This window comes from Chiloscyllium plagiosum, unplaced genomic scaffold, assembly GCF_037043375.1.
Source record: "Chiloscyllium plagiosum isolate Xiang-an unplaced genomic scaffold, Cpla_swu_hap1 HiC_scaffold_32, whole genome shotgun sequence".
Classification (NCBI taxonomy): Eukaryota; Metazoa; Chordata; class Chondrichthyes; order Orectolobiformes; family Hemiscylliidae; genus Chiloscyllium; species Chiloscyllium plagiosum.
The window spans coordinates 39,880,426-39,897,314 of record NW_028270170.1 but is presented as its reverse complement, the minus strand read 5'-3'; the positions used below and the strand labels follow the sequence as shown (position 1 = coordinate 39,897,314).

The following is a 16,889-nucleotide window of genomic DNA, read 5'->3' as shown; positions in this document are numbered from 1 at the left end:
TCCATATGTCATCAATTGGAACATGACTGAGTTAAGCTGAGGAACAAATAAAACAACCATTCAATCTGTCACTCTGTTTCCTTCCCAAAAAATGTACTTTGGTACTTGATGCACTCAACCATCCAACGGCAAAAGTAGAACTGTTGAGATGATCTATCGATCTTCGTGAAAGACCTGGAGTTCTGAGAATTCTCTCCATCAAGATGATGATATGTCAGTTTGAGCTTGTAGAGAAACGAATAAAATGAACTCTTCACCCAAGGAAAACATTTTTCACCTGCAGTTCCATGGATTAATTTCCCTGTGTACAAGACAGTATATGGTACCCAAGATAAATAGAGCAAGGCTAAGCACCTGCATTACATAGACAGGATACAAAGTGAAAGTACAATAGGTGGTGCCCTTCTAAGGTACCATTATATAATTTGAGACCGAACATACATATAAATATAGACGCACAAACAAAAAAAAATATCATGAACTAATCGTGTAAAATAATAAAAAAGTAGTGCGAGAGGTTTATGAGCTAAGTAAAACAAAAATATCATTTTAAAAGTACAAGGGAAACAGAACTGAATTTATTGCCAATGTTAAGTTTCAGTTCCCTGCCATTCCCTGTGGAGCTGCAGAAAATGGGGGAGATACGAAATTAGTATTTTGCATCAGTATTTACTGTGGAAAAGGATATGGAAGATATAGACTATAGGGAAATAGATGGTGACATCTTGCAAAACGTCCATATTACAGAGGAGGGAGTGCTGGATGCCTTGAAACGGGTAAAAGTGGATAAATCCCCAGGACCTGATCAGGTGCACCCTAGAACTCTGTGGGAAGCTAGAGAGGTGATTGCTGGGCTCCTTGCTGAGATATTTGTATCATCGATAGTCACAGGTGAGGTGCCAGAAGACTGCAGGTTGGCTAACATGGTGCCACTGTTTAAGAAGGGTAGTAAGGACAAGCCAGGGAACTGTAGACCAGTGAGCCTGACGTCAGTAGTGGGCAAGTTGTTGAAGGAATCCTGATGGACAGGATGTACGTGTATTTGGAAAGGCAAGGACTGATTAGGGATGGAAATGTGTTGCTGGAAAAGCGCAGCAGGTCAGGCAGCATCTAGGGAACAGGAGAATCGACGTTTCGGGCATTAGCCCTTCCTGAAGAAGGGCTAATGCCCGAAACGTCGATTCTCCTGTTCCCTAGATGCTGCCTGACCTGCTGCGCTTTTCCAGCAACACATTTCCATCTCTGATCTCCAGCATCTGCAGACCTCACTTTCTCCTCAAGGGCTGATTAGGGACAGTCAATATGGCTGCGCGCGTGGGAAATCATATCTCACAAACTTCATTGAGTTTTTTGAGGAAGTAACAAAAAGGATTGATGAGGGCAGAGCGGTAGATGTGATCTATATGGACTTCAGTAAGGCGTTCAACAAGGTTCCCCATGGGAGACTGATTAGCAAGGTTAGATCTCATGGAATACAGGAGGAACTAGCCATTTGGATACAGAACTGGTTCAAAGGGAGAAGACAGAGGGTAGTGGTGGAGGGTTGTTTTTCAGACTGGAGGCCTGTGACCAGTGGAGTGCCACAAGGATTGGTGCTGGGTCCTCTACTTTTTGTCATTTACATAAATGATTTGGTTGCGAGCATAAGCGGTACAGTTAGTAAGTTTGCAGATGACAACAAAATTGGAGGTGTAGTGGACAGCGAAGAGGGTTACCTCAGATTACAACAGGATCTGGACCAGATGAGCCAATGGGCTGAGAAGCGGCAGATGGAGTTTAATTCAGATAAATGCGAGGTGCTGCATTTTGGGAAAGCAAATCTTAGCAGGACTTAATACACTTAATGGTAAGGTCCTAGGGAGTGTTGCTGAACAAAGAGACCTTGGAGTGCAGGTTCATAGCTCCTTGAAAGTGGAGTCGCAAGTAGATATGATAGTGAAGAAGGCGTTTGGTATGCTTTCCTTTATTGGTCAGAGTATTGAGTACAGGAGTTGGGAGGTCATGTTGCGGCTATACAGGATATTGGTTAGGCCACTGTTGGAATATTGTGTGCAATTCTGGTCTCCTTCCTATCGGAAAAATGTTGTGAAATTTGAAAGGGTTCAGAAAAGATTTACAAGGATGTTGCCAGGGCTGGAGGATTTGAGCTATAGGGAGAGGCTGAACAGGCTGGGGATGTTTTCCCTGGAGCTTCAGGGGCTGAGGGGTGACCTTATAGAGGTTTACAAAATTATGAGGGGCATGGATAAGGTAAATAGGCAAAGTCGTTTCCTTGACGAGGAGAGTCCAGAACTAGAGGGCATAGGTTTAGGGTGAGAGGGGAAAGATATAAAAGAGACCTAAGGGGCAACTTTTTCACACAGAGGGTGGTATGTGTATGGAATGAGCTGCCAGTGGAAGTGGTGGAGGCTGGTACAATTGCAACATTTAAGAGGCATTTGGATGGGTATATGAATAGGAAGGTTTTGGAGGGATATGGGCCGGGTGCTGGCAGGTGAGACTAGATTGGGTTGGGATATCCGGTCGGCATGGACGGGTTGGACCGAAGGGTCTGCTTCCATGCTGCACATCTCTATTACTCTATTTCATTCTCTGTAGCTGTTTGGGAAGGAAATATCTGAAAATATTCTTTAAAGAATGAAACTATTATGTCAAATGTGTAACCACATTTGTGAAAATGACAAATTATTCCTCACATTTTGACAACACTGACCTTTAGATGAGAAAAAATTCACCTTATTGAGACAATGTATATGACACTTATTTGGACCTCCAAGTCAAAAAATGTTGGACTCCGCATGTAAGTTTGATGATCGTGATCCTTAACTACTTTTTCTCAAAAATATTTGTAGCTTCAATTATGACAAAGCAGACATCTTAAACCTTTGCACAAACACCAGGTAAAACCTCTATATACAACCCACTAAATGAAAAATGCTGCAATGCAGCATCAATAGGGGTCCAGTATTGACGTTGTAAGTATTAACAAGCATTCCCTCGCTACATAATTGGAAATCATTTGACATAGCTACTCTTGCTGCTTAGACTGAAGACACTGAATTGAAAGGAGCAGATCACTATAAAAAAATCTAGTAGATTAACGTCACCAGTCAGCAATGGGAGGAGAGAAAATCTGGCAATGAAAAAAACGATACCTGGTATGAAATACTGTGTTAATAGTCAGAGACAGGTAATTCAATATAAAAAGGTTATATATAACAGGGTCTTTTTAGAGATCCTGCAGGTTCTGTTTTGTCCCACCTTGAGAGTCATCCGCTGATCCCGCAGTCCAGTCAGAATAGAGGACCCGCTCCCCAGGAGATCATCCATTCCTTTGTGTGCATTGTGTAAAGAAGTGTTAAACTGCAAGGACTCGTCTATTGCTATTGAGGTGTCAGCATCCTGCATAAAAAATGGGAGGTCCTCATTACCTGCTTAGATTCCTTTCGGTATTAAATAAAAACAATGTTTATATGGTTCATCTCAGCATGGGTTTACAAATATTCAATTATGAGGGAAATTTGATTATAGGCTATCCCTCAATTTTTGTCAGAATATCATTTTTTTTAAAAAACAGAAAAGAGGGCTGAGAAATAATAAAGTAATAAAAATGTAAATGAACTGTCAAACATTATAAAAACACATGAGAACTGCAATGCATTTGCAAACTTAGGTAAATGTCTTCTATCAGTGTCGTACTCTCTAGGACCAAACAGCACATCTCCAATCATTCATTGAAGTAGTTCACGTGAAAGTGGAGATAATGTTTAATGCGTTTTTACAGAGCAACTACAGTACTGAACCAGTTTATGTTTTGATTGAAACTCTCTGCTTCTCTCATGTTAAATCCTGACTCTGGATTTAGGTTGTGACTTCACAGTGGTCTGAAATAATGAGTCTATAATTGCCGTGACTGTGCTTCAATCTGCTAGTGCAGTCAAATAGCTAATCTACAGGTTGAAAGACCTTTTGCATTCAAATTTATCGGAGATTTGAGTTCACTCTATTTCACAAATATGTCGTACAGCTCAAAACTGCATCTTTGTAAATTACCTCTATAGCTTTGTTAATTTAAAAGGCAATTGGATAAATACATGGACAGAAAAGGTTAGAAGGATATGGGCCAAGTGCAGGGAAATGGGGTTAGCGTAGATGGACATTTTGGTCAGCATGGACCAGTTTGGGCCAAAGGGCCTGTCTCTGTGCTGCAGGACTCTGTATTTCACACATAAGATTCTCAGTGTTCCTCTTTATTTTTATATAAGCTCCTTGCATCTCAGAAAATGAATACTGGGACAAAGTGATACAATGCTGCACTGTAACCACACAGGAACTTGCTCAAAGATCTCATCTCTAATGTAGCAACTCCTCCAACAACATGGATAACCAACAGCATCTTATTCAAAGAAAATAAGCAGAAATCTAAATTTTCTAATTCTCTATTTTAAGAAAAACTTGCAATGGATAGTCTGACGTTAAATAATAGAGCATCAACAACTGACTCAGTAGCAAGAATTTCATGCTCCCACTAATTTGGCTCTATTCCAAAAGTAATCAAATCCTAATGGGCTACAAGTGTTCAAATAACAGTACATAAAAAAGACTGTCAAATTAACCACCCTTATCAATTGCACTTCCACTTCACCAGGTTTGAACTTGCGCCTGGAAGGATAGGACTCAATGAGAACTGCACCAGTCACTCACTCTAAACATTTGCTCATTAGTGACAAGCAGTAAACAGATACACAAAGCATTATCCAAACTACCACCGACACAAAGCCAGTTCTCAGGTAGGTAAAAACTACTATCCTTTGTACAACTAGATGCTCATACTTGCATAGTCTGTACAAACAGCACCAAGGTGTTTAATTGTTCAATTCCACTATGCTCCCTTCTTTGTACCTTCATCCTTACCTTTGATGGAGGAGGAGGAACTTACCAATTCTTGTCTTCAGAACAGGCCATTCAAGTAGTTTTTCTGACCATCTTTCTGACCATTTCCTTTGTTCCTGACCATTCACTTGCATCAGCTCCTAGTCCAAGCCATCCCAGTCTCCTAACACCAGTCGCCAAACTCTCCCTTCCTGTAGACAGACTAGCTATGCTCTTGACTGTCCCTGGCTCAGCTGCTAATCACAATTAATTATTCTTGATCTACTACTGTTCATTTGTCTTTCAAAATAAATGTCATTATTCTCCTTTTCTGAAAAAGAAACCATCCTGGATCCCTCAGTTCTGTCCAAAGCTGCCTCAAGTATTGTTACCATGGAACCTTCCATCCACAGGAAACAATTTTGACCAAGAAGTCAACGGCACCCTTTGCAAAATGTTATAATTATGCATATTCTGTTTAATGGTTGACTGAGTACCTTCTCTAACAAGAATGTCCTGCCATAGTTCTATTTCCATAGGTCCAGACAGGAAATCAAATCAACTGCAAGCCATTTATAGCCTCACTGCTGATATCCAGCTTTATTTCCCACAGCATGTGCTCCCAACTACACAGACTTTGACAATTACTTGCTCACTAGTTACAAGGAGCCAGAAGCAGCTTCAGCTGAAGACTGGAACAATAGATGCCAGCCTTTGGCATCATCATCAAAATCTTTGTATCTTAAATACAACTACATCCTCAGTCTCGAAATCATGGTTGGTCAGGCAGCATCCATAGAGAAAGAGCAAGCCAAAGTCAAGATGACCCTTCAACACTGCCTAACCCGCTGTGATTTCCAGCATTTTTTATCTTCTGTACAGACTTGAGCATCTAAAGTAATTCGCTCCTACATCCCCATTCTCAGCTCTTTGTTTAGCCTGAACCTAATGATGTAAAATTTCAATCCCACATCATCATGCTTTTATGCAGCATCTTTAACAGTGGAAAATATCCCAAGGCATTTCAGGAGTATTATTAAACATTAAGCCACATAAGGTGAGAGAGAGAGAGGGGGAGAGAGGGGGAGAGAGGGGGAGAGAGGGGGAGAGAGGGGGAGAGAGGGGGAGAGAGGGGGAGAGAGGGGGAGAGAGGGGGAGAGAGGGGGAGAGAGGGGGAGAGAGGGGGAGAGAGGGGGAGAGAGGGGGAGAGAGGGGGAGAGAGGGGGAGAAGGTAGCTAAAAACTTGGTCAAAGAGGAAAGAGATTAAGGATGCCATCCTAACAAGTAGATAAAAAGGCAAGCGGTTTCAGGAGGAATTCCAGAGAATACAAGCCTAAGTGTTCATCAGTTGAAGGCACGGTTGTCAGTGGTGAGATTACAAAGTCACAAATTCTCAGAAGTTCACAACTGGAAGATGGCAGAGATCGGAGGATTGTAATTCATGGAGAAAGTTTGAAACCAGGTGAATTTTTAAAAGTGAGGCATTGTCATTAGAAATTAGTGTAGCTCAGTGAGCATTGGAACATTGAGTGAAGAGAATTTGGTGAGAGTTAGGAAACATATAGAGTTTCTAATGAATCAGATTTATGGAGAGCAGAAGATGACAGATCGACCAGGTAAGCACTGGAATAATCACCTCCAGAATTAAAAAGGGCACAAAAGACATGGGACTCTCAACTGCAGATGAGCCAAGATAGAAGTAGAGACACATAATGCTATGAAGGTGGAAGCAGATCTCAGTGATGCAGATATCCATGTGTATCTTGGGTTGTGTTTCAATCTCTGCAATTTTAGCCCCCTTCTCCATTACTTTGATACCATTAACACCAAAATATGATCCACATCTCCAACACCTCCAAGTTCAACAATTTCCCAAGATTTTGTTTCCACACTAATCTCATAGCTGTATAGAACTCTCCTTTCCTACAAGAACATTCTTTTAATCTCACCCTCTGACACAGTCAGCAGCCACCATTCTTCCCAGTTGCACACACTCTTCACCCAGTTCATTCTTTCAAAATCTCTCAACAGAAGTTTAGGAAGCACTTACACCCATTCGAGAAAATAGCTGCAGGTCACCTAATACAAACACAACAGATTTCACAGCAAGGGTGAGGTATTAGTCAGCCAAACCAACTATATCATGTATAGAACAATTCTCATGCACTTGTAAGAAATAACAGCAATTTTAAAATTGGACTCAACCATTCTCCAGCTTCAACAAGTGAAGCATTCCTTCTGAAGTTCTCTGCACAAGTGCAATTTTCCATGTGCCATGCTTCATTCAGAAGCATCAGTGTTGTGTCACAACTCTGTGGCAAAAGTTAGCGATTCAAGTGGACTAAATCTTTCTAAATTTACTTCAGGCACAGTTGACTATCACAACATGTTTTCTACTGAGGACTGACCAAACTTTCTCAGTAAGGCCTAAAACTTTAAGTAACACAGAGACTTAAAACTGCAGTATTCACGGTGTCCAATAATCCTAAATCCATATCAAAGGGATATTAAGCAGGCATATTTCTCCCTTCGAAAAAGAATCAGAAAAGTAGTGATCTTTTTATATAAGAGAGTCTGATTCAGTAACAAGTACTTCTAAAATTCTGGCATAACCTTTTATGCCGCTGTGGTGTCAACCTCAGTCCAAGTTGGTAGGCTAAGAGGAGACTGGATCTTAAACAATACTCTAAAACTAGCATCATTATTTACTAATGCAATCCAATTTTTTTAGCCAAAATTTTAATTTGCAGAGTGTAGAATAATCTTTTGGGGTGGGAGGGAAATTTAAGCCTAAAAGTATAATGGAATTTTTCAAAATGTCACATTATAATATATATTAAACACCATCATCTTAAGGGATAACCCAACGTCAATTTTTTGTTAACGTTAGTTCCTCTGGGTTTTGGATCAATGCCAATGAAAGACTAAAGCAGAAGGCAACAGGACCAGATAATTTGTGAAACCCCTACATTAGTTTCCACCAGATAGAAGTAGCTTCATAATTAAATATACCAGAACTAAAATACTTTTGCAAGGACTTCTTAGCTTCTTTACAGAACAATGTAGAAATGAAGGTATGTATGTTATTACCATCATTGCAGTATTACAGCAAACTACAACTTACTACCTGAAGGCAAACATTCAACATATAATCATCCTCTTCCATTGTACCCCTCCTCACCTTTCGCTGAATCCTTTGCCACAGGGGATACAAAGATTTACACCATGTATACATTCCAATGATTTCAGAACTTTAGCAGTAGCACTAACAATTATCTGCTAACAGTGGCATTTTTCTTCTTAAGCTGAACTGTAGAATTATCCAAGCAGCGAATATGAAGGTTTTTTTCTTGCATTGAAGGCAAAATTCCTTCTATTTTTCTTTCACTCCTTCTCAATTCCTACCATTACCTAACGCAGCTAGACAGATAATGAGCTGCCTCCGAGCAATCACGAGTGTAGAAATTAGCCACTAGAGAAATGTTAGATCTCTTCTCCAACATTTCTGCCATCATCAAAGACTATTCCCAAATTGCAGAATTGTTACACTGCAGAAGTACAATATTTGGCCCTCTTGCCCTGCTCCCTACCATTTATCACTCTCTGAATATTTTTCCACAACACCACTGACTAGTGCTCAGTCACCCCCAAGCATTCCCTCAAATCCGACAGTCTCCCTGACAATAGCAAGAAATAGAAGACCCTTCCCTCTCTATTACTATCCCTTTATTATCATCACTGGCATCAAATATCCCTTTCACATTAAACTTATATTTCCTTTCAATCTCATATGTTTTCTCTACATTGGTAAGACTAAATGCAAACTGGATGACCACTTTGCAGAATACCTCTGTTCAGCAAGTAAGCAGTTTCCTGTCACTGTTACATCAATTCTTCATCGTCTCTGACCTTTCTGCCCTTGGATTCCTACAATTCTCCAATAATGCTCAATGAAAAGCTTGAGGAATAGCTCTTCATTTTTTGACAGGGCATTTTACACCCTTCCGCGCTCAACAAAGAGTTCAACAATTTTAGATCATAACTTCCACTTGGGGTTTAGCCTTTTTTTGCTAGTTTGGTTATTCTCTTGTTTCTTTCTTAATCCCTTTACTTTGCATTTAGATGGTCACTTTTATGTCATTCATAACTCATCTAGATGTTCCTTTTGTTTCATTATTTATCCCATCATGAATCGCTGTGGATGTTATATGATAAAAATTGTCATTTAATATCTCTTGTCCTCACCTATCACACATTCAACTTTTTTTTTGTTCCAACCTGCCTTGCTTTCAATTGCTCAAAACTCCGTACATTTCTAATTTTCTAATTCTGATGCAAGGTTACAGACCTGAAAAGTTATTTTTCCTTCTTTCCATAAACGTTGCCTGAATTGCTGAGTACAGTGAGCTTTTTCTGATTTAATTCAGCTTTTGAGCATCTGCAGTATTTTGCTCTTAGGATGGATTCCTCCTCCACCACACTTCATTGCACATTAGCATATGGAGACATAACAGGCACTGACCAAAATTCCATGTTTCCCCTGGTGCTCCAATCTTATTTTTTCTTTATAAGCTAATGGGTTGTGGGCATCATCCTAAAACACGAGCTTTTGTTGCCCTTTCCCAATTGCCATTGATGGGAGAAACTTGCTAGGTCATTGCAGTTAAAAGTCAACCCCATTGAGTGAGTCACATGTAGGCCACATTTCCTTCCCTAATGTACATAATTGTACCAGAACGGTTTTTACAACAATTGCTGATAGCTTCACTGTCACTATTAACAAGACTAGTCTTTTTTTCTTACAGATTACTGGTTGAATTGAAATTCCAATAGCTGCCATGGTGGGATTTCCAGAGGATTCCCAGATTCACAGAGGATTAACTCTGGATTACTAATCCAGTGACATTACAACTACACCACACACTTCCCTTCTATTGCACCACCTGTCTTCATTTGAACTATACATTGACAACTGGTTTCACAAACTTAAAAAAATTGTAGGGTTAAATAGCGTGAATAGTTCCTTACGTTGGTTGTGAATGTGCGTGACAACAGTTCTTCTCTCTCTCGATCCTGTTGTTCACGGGCATATCGGCGGTGCTGAAAATTCTTCAGAGCTGTTTGCAGGTGCTGGCAGTCATATTTTAGTTGATCCACTTTGCTGGAGAGAAAAATACCAAATTTAACAATAAGTTAATAACTATCAAAAAATATTTCACTGCAAAACCTAAGTGCAATAGGCCATGGCCTACGGACAGTGTTAATCACAAAGATCTTGGAATCTAGTTAGTGCACAGGAAGAAACATGAAGTTGTTGAGAGAAAGAACTGGTTTTTATATAACACATTTCACAACCTGAGGATCAACTAAGACACTTCAAATGCCAATTAACTACTGTGATTAATTACTGCTGCTTTGTCAGCAAACACAGAAGCCAATTTGCCTATAGCAACCCATAACTGAATACAGCAACCTTTTCCAAGGATGAAAACTTGCTGCCCTCTGCAACAGTTTTTTGAAATGCACACAGCCTAATAGATGTACTGATGCACATGCCTGCAAGGCGAGTGCTCAATCCAAATTTGCTTTTTCAGGTGCACAATCCTCATCATCAGCCAGGATTAAAAAAAAGTAATAACATGCAGCTACATTGCCCCTTTCATGTGCTCAGACCCTCCACAAGAATTTTGTCCAATGAGAATTAATTTTATTGTCACATGTACTCACATGAGTACAGCAAAATGTTCACAAGTTGCCACTTATGGTGCGATCTTCGGCACAAACATACCGAGGTACAGATTCGTAAGTACAAATTCTTAGGTAAAATAAAAAAATAAACAATCCAGCATTACAGACCTTTGCACTATCTTACATACAAACGTACATAATAATAGGAATAAATTGGAAAAATAAAGAAATAAAAAGTTCACAGTAACAGTCCTTCCAACCAAGTCTGGGAGTCCACTCTGGATTCACTGAGAGGCCGGACGTCCACACTGAGGCCAGAAGTCCGAGCTGGCTTCACCTCAAGGCTCTCTTGTGATAAAGTACACTAGAAACTGCTTTGCATTGACGCAAACATTGCAACACAATAGCAGCCCAAGAACAAACTTTAATACATCTCAATCATAGTTTTAGAATTTTCTTCACTTAACTATATCTTAAGAAAACCTTCAAAGAAAGAGATAAATTAGTTTCTCCACATCACCAACTCTTCTTTAGATTTACAAGGTGAATTTTTCTTTCTGGTTTTCTTATTTCAGTCACAGCACTCTGTAATTCATAATGCTGCCCAGATTACTAAAGGCAGCTTTTATTTTCAAATAGAGGAAATGTCATTACAACTGCCCATTCCCCACTCCATTTAAAGCGTCCATGACTGGGGCCCAGAGCAAAGAGGCAAAATATACAGTTTACAAAATAATTACTCCCTCGCTTATTAAATTATTCGGTGGCATAAATCTGGTACGCCAGGAGGATTTCCTATTTTATATGGAGTTATATTACAACAATCTACAGTCAGTAGGAAATGAGGGTGGAAGATGAAGTGTTGGGTACAGAATGACACCTGCCTAGAATGTACTGCACAATCAGAGAAAGCAAGCCAAGGCACCATACCTTTTGAATCATTGAACCTAGGAGATTTCATTTTTCAGTATATTAAAGGCAAGAGATGTGGTGATTTAATTTTATTCTGATGGCAATCACTTTGTAAATTTTACGGTTGGGGATTAGGGAACAGATTTGAATTTAAAACAGACTGACTTCTAACATTACCACAACTGAAGCATTGAAACCTCATATTTTGATTAGAATTTTGGATACAGGGATAGTAGGCTTTATAGCCAAATTTGTGGACGACATAAAAATTGGCAGTATATTAAACTGCAATGAGAAATAAGAACCTTACAAATGGAGATAGAATAGGTTTAGAGAGTGGGCCAAAATGTGGCATTTGGAGTTTAACATGGATAAGTGTGAGGTCATGCATTTGGGTAAAAAAAAATGAGAAGGCAACCTATTATCTCAATGGGGAGAGACTTCATGGTGCTCCGGTGTGGAAGGATCTAGGCGTACTTGTTCATGACTTACAGAAAAATAGCATACAGGCACAGCAGATAATGAAGAAAGTGAATGTTGGCTTTTATAGCTAAGGGAATAGAATATAAAGGTAAGGAAGTATTGGTGCAAATATACAAGATGTTGATAAGACTGCATATGAAGTATTGTGCACAGGTTTGGTCCCCTCATTTGAGGAAAGATGCAGTGGCATTAGAGGCAGTTCAGTGGAGGTTCACTAGATTGATCCCAGAGATGAGGGGATTGCCATATGAAGACAGATTGAACAGTTTAGACTTATACTATCTGGAATTTAGAAGAATGAGGGGAGATCAAATTGAGGTATTCAAGATGATAAAAAGGTGTGGATAAAATAGAAGTGAAGCTGTTGCTTCCTCCTGTGGGACACTCTGGGAGAAGAGAACATAGTCTTAATATAAGGGGTAGCAAATTTAAAACAGAGTTAAGGAGAAACTACTTCTCCCAAAAGGGTGCGAATCTGTGGAATTCATTACCCCAAAATGCAGTAGATTCTGGGACAGTGAGTAAAGTTAAGGAGGAGCTCGACAGATTTTGAACTGGTAATGGGTTGGAGGGATATGGAGAGAAGGCAGGAAAATGGGGATGAGGAGCATATAGCCATGATCGAATGGTGGAGCAGACTTGATGGGTTGAATGGCCTGATTTTGATCCTATATCTTTTGAACTCTTGGCACAAAAACAAGCATGTCAATTTCTAAGGCAATTAGCAGAAACAGACAGGTTCTTTTTGATTATGACCAACTCATTAAAATTTGACAAAAGGTGAAAAATTTAATTGGAAGAACATCGCCACTATGTGATTTATAACTCTTTAATTGAAGGCAGCAATCAAAAACACAAAATTAAAATGTTTTGCAGAGACATCTGTTTTGGACCTCAGCATGTTTCATATTGAAATTCATGTATTAAAAGTATATATTTTTAAGCTACAACTATCCTGTTATACTGGATTCGGGACACCACCTTGGAATTTCCTGAACAATACAGCTACACAAAACTCAATGCTTTATGTAGCTTGTTGAAACCTAGGACTCTTTTGTAAAAAGTTCAACATTTATCACAAATAAATAAGCTTACAAAAGAATGGAATGATGTGTATTGATATAGCAATCACACTTACAGTTTAGCATTTTGCCGTCTATTTGGAGGCTCTTTGCTGGTCAGTATTTCAAGGCGCTCCAGATTGCTGAAAATCTGATCTATTCTGGCTTGTATTTCATTTTCCACCACTGCAGCAGCAACAGAATTATCAAATCATTAAAACAATAGAAGTAGGAATAGATGAACTATGCAAGTTCTTAAAGCCAAACTGTAGACATGTAATACACCAACTTGTCTGAATGTCAATATGACACATTTGTAGTGTCAGGCATGGGTAACACCTCTCATCAGAGTCAGAAGGTTGTTGAGAGAGAAACAGACAGACTGCTTGTGAGAGAGAGGGCACGCGCACATGAACGACAGCACGGGAGCGACCATGCGAGAGTGCAAGTGTGAGAGCAAGCGAGAGAGGGAAAGACAGGAGAAAAAGAAGACAGAAGAGAATGTAAAAGAAGAAAGTGAGGAGAGTGCTTGTGTGCATGAATGAAGGAGGCTCCTATCTTCTGGGTACATACCACCGATGAGGAAACGGCATCTTCAGAAACAACACAACTTCCTTCCTGTTATTTGGAAAACATGAACAAAAAACCTGCATACACCAAACATATTGTGCTGTGGCAGGGCACAACAGAGAGGGCCAAAGGGCTCGTACTGTGCTGTACTGTTCTGTGTTCTCAGGGTAATATTAGGGTCAACTGAGTTCATAATATTTACATTTAAATTCAATTATACATTACAAATTTATAAAACAATATACCTAATGATACATTTACATATGGTAAGCTAGCTACCAATTTCAGTGCCTGTTCACCCAGCCCCTGTATGATAGGGGTGTGGGGCAAGGCACCTTATTTTGCATGCTGCCCTTGCCAGAAATGCACCTGAGGGAATGGAATCTGCAACCCTTAACATAAAAATCAAGCCAGATACTCACATATAGCACAGAAAGTATGAGGCCCCTCCACTAGGTCCTACAGTACCAGTTCTAAGTAGTGCAGGGGTCCTAACTTGTGGTTCTCGCCAATATTTATCTCTCACTCAGCATTTCAAAAAGCATGATCATGATCACATTGCTTTGGAGGCAGTTGTGTGAAAATTAGAGATCCTGTTCCCTAGATTACAACAGTTGGCAGAAAAGTACTGAAAACACTTTACAGATTGGGATGTCCTGAGACGGTGAAAGGGCTATATAAATGCATCACTCTTTCTTTATTTATTTTCTGCTAAGACCCTTAGGGTCAACTGCTATCAAATAACAAGACAACACTGGGACTGACTTTTAAAATATGAAATAAAAACATGCTCAGAGAGGCATTCTATGAACTTTCAATCCCAAATTACACAAACTCCAATTAAGAGAATGTCAGAATGCCTCGTTGATGGCTCAGTTGGTAACTAGCAACTGAGATATAAAGCCCACAAGGCTCCATTCCAGTCTGCTGATTTAAATTGACTTAACCTGGGGTGGCAGTAATGGTTGCTACAAATAGGCCTCAATGTTCTGGGTGAACAATAGGGGAAAAGAACATTCAGCCAGTGCTCCTAATCAATGCTCTGCAACAACTGCTAAAACAATATTGCAGCATATGGTGCTAAAGTTATTCAGTAAATTTCAGATATTAGGTTAGCGGGAGGTCTGGCTCCATGTCCAGCATGGCCTGGGTTAAATCACAAAGGGAAAAATATCAGAGGGCAGCTGCTATAAGGTAAGTAGAGCCATACAGCCCACCCCATGCATTTCCTACTATACTTTCCATTAATACTACCACTAAAATATAAATTTTAGTTGAAATTTACTGAAATTTTTAACCCCACCCATCCACCTGGGCTGCAGCAAGTGAATATATGGCAAGATCAGTAATGAAGCATGAAGGCAGACAGTCACCCCAAGTGATTAATGTCTGAAATAGTCCTCAGAGTTCCAAATTAACAAAGCTACTGTTTATCATGTAAAGCATTTTAAGAGATGAGATCAAAGCTATAATAGATTAACTCTGGAGGGATCTGAATAAAAAAAATCAAAAAATGTTTGTTTAGAATGACTTCATGAAAAGCTGTAACATCTCTCTAAGAGGTTTGGACCATACCCGAATAATATGATGATGTAATAAGATGCCCCACCAGGACTAAAAATAATGTCATTATTTCTTTTGGCAGAGCTTCGTGCCCACATCAGACGCTCCCCTGCCTTGGCACCAGGCTGGCTCTGTTTACATCTCCTAATTATGAATACTTACAGTGAACAGACTGCGCGTCCGCCTTCTCCAGCTGCCCCATGTGAGTTTGCACCTCATGAATCTGCCTGCGAGGAGAGACAGGAGGAAATGGGTGGGTTAGCATCTATCTGCAAACATGGGCAGAGCCCTTCAGAGGAAAGAGGACATTTCCACCCCCCACCCCCAATCCCCCCCCCCCAGTATTCTGTGCAAGGACTCCCTATCAGCCCTTGGAAAACAAGACAAAAGCACAAGGAGTGGCTCCACTTTCAGGGCACAGCTGATGGCAAAGATAGAGGAAGATTGGAAGCATGCATTGCAATGATGTAACATACAATCTGGGGCACAGTGGTGACACAAATCAGTAGCTGCACATCCCAAGTCACTGTGAGACAGGCTGGTTAACAAGCCTGGCGAAAAAACATTTTCACAAGCAAGCACTACTGACAGACACGAGAGCAACGTTATTGCCAGTATCCTTTAAGGGAAAATGCTATGTTAATAAATGATCCTACATACTTAAATGACTATTTGAAAGTATTCGCAGCACAGAAACAGGATACAGTATACTGTTCAGGAGATTTAGTGTTGAAATCCACGAAAGCATCCTCCCACTTGGTTTCATCCAAAACCATCAAGATATTCATTTTTTTTTTACACGTATTTACCCACCTTTCTCTCGAATACATCGATGCCATTTTCCTCAGCTACTCTTTGTCTCAAACCATTTGGAAGTAGAATCATAGTTTAAAAAATTCAAGTGTTTATTTCCACTAACTTACACTCATACATACGAACGTCACACAAGGTACTGTAGTCAAAAGGAAACTCATGTGGAACATTAACACTGGCGTGGACCAATTGGGGTGAAGAACATACAGCATAGAAATTAGTCAATGCAATTCAATGAAAGAGTGTTATTGAATGAGCTGTTGGGCTATAAAGACCTCAGAACTTCAATTATATTAAAAAAATTAAATTCTGATGGATCCCAATTAACCTGATCTCAGTCAACATATTTCAGCAGGCTTTTGTGTCACAAAGCAGTGGGCAGAAGTATTAATTCAGGTCATCAGTGACAGATCCAAAGCAGGTCCTGACTCCTATTATTGACAATTAGCCAGATGATGGCAGAGTGGGTGCATGAGAAGCCACACATCAAAATTAATGTTTTAATATGCTGACAGAGGGTGGACCAGAGGAACTGCTGTTTACTGTAGCTCCTCTTTGTGCTGCGTTCAGCAAATCATCCCTGATCAAACGCTGAAATACCACTGATACTCGCAGTTCCAATAAACACTTCTGTTAAAAATTATACCTTCCAAATTAGGGTCAGAATGAAGTGAAATACATGTGGATGAAAGAGGAAGATGAAGCTATTTAATCTACAGACATCACCAAAGTTAATATTTTTTTTAAAATTGAGAGAAAATGAACAATGCGGAAAGTTAAAACAAAACTTGGCACTTGATAAGAAACTTAACATTTTCCACATCACTTTCAGCAGTACCTTACCTGCTGAATGTGCTGAGCTTTCCTACCTACATCACAATGTGATAGTAACTATATTTCCATTGGGCAGACACTTACCTGTCCTAA

The 16,889-nt window shown here is 39.8% G+C and overlaps 1 protein-coding gene across 2 annotated transcripts in view; it reads right to left on the bottom strand.

The window, feature by feature from the left end:
• gosr2 (golgi SNAP receptor complex member 2) overlaps nucleotides 1-16,889 on the bottom strand; it is a 65,516-nt gene that overhangs the window by 26,629 nt on the left and 21,998 nt on the right. Inside the window, exons 2-5 of one of the 2 annotated variants that reach the window (XM_043675306.2) lie at nucleotides 15,312-15,376; nucleotides 13,094-13,202; nucleotides 9,901-10,033; nucleotides 3,262-3,402 (exon numbers count right to left, since the gene is read on the bottom strand). In XM_043675306.2, coding sequence (XP_043531241.1) covers nucleotides 3,262-3,402; nucleotides 9,901-10,033; nucleotides 13,094-13,202; nucleotides 15,312-15,376 — 448 coding nt within the window. The remainder of the gene's footprint in view (nucleotides 1-3,261; nucleotides 3,403-9,900; nucleotides 10,034-13,093; nucleotides 13,203-15,311; nucleotides 15,377-16,889) is intronic. The other variant, XM_043675307.2, reaches the window with a different exon arrangement.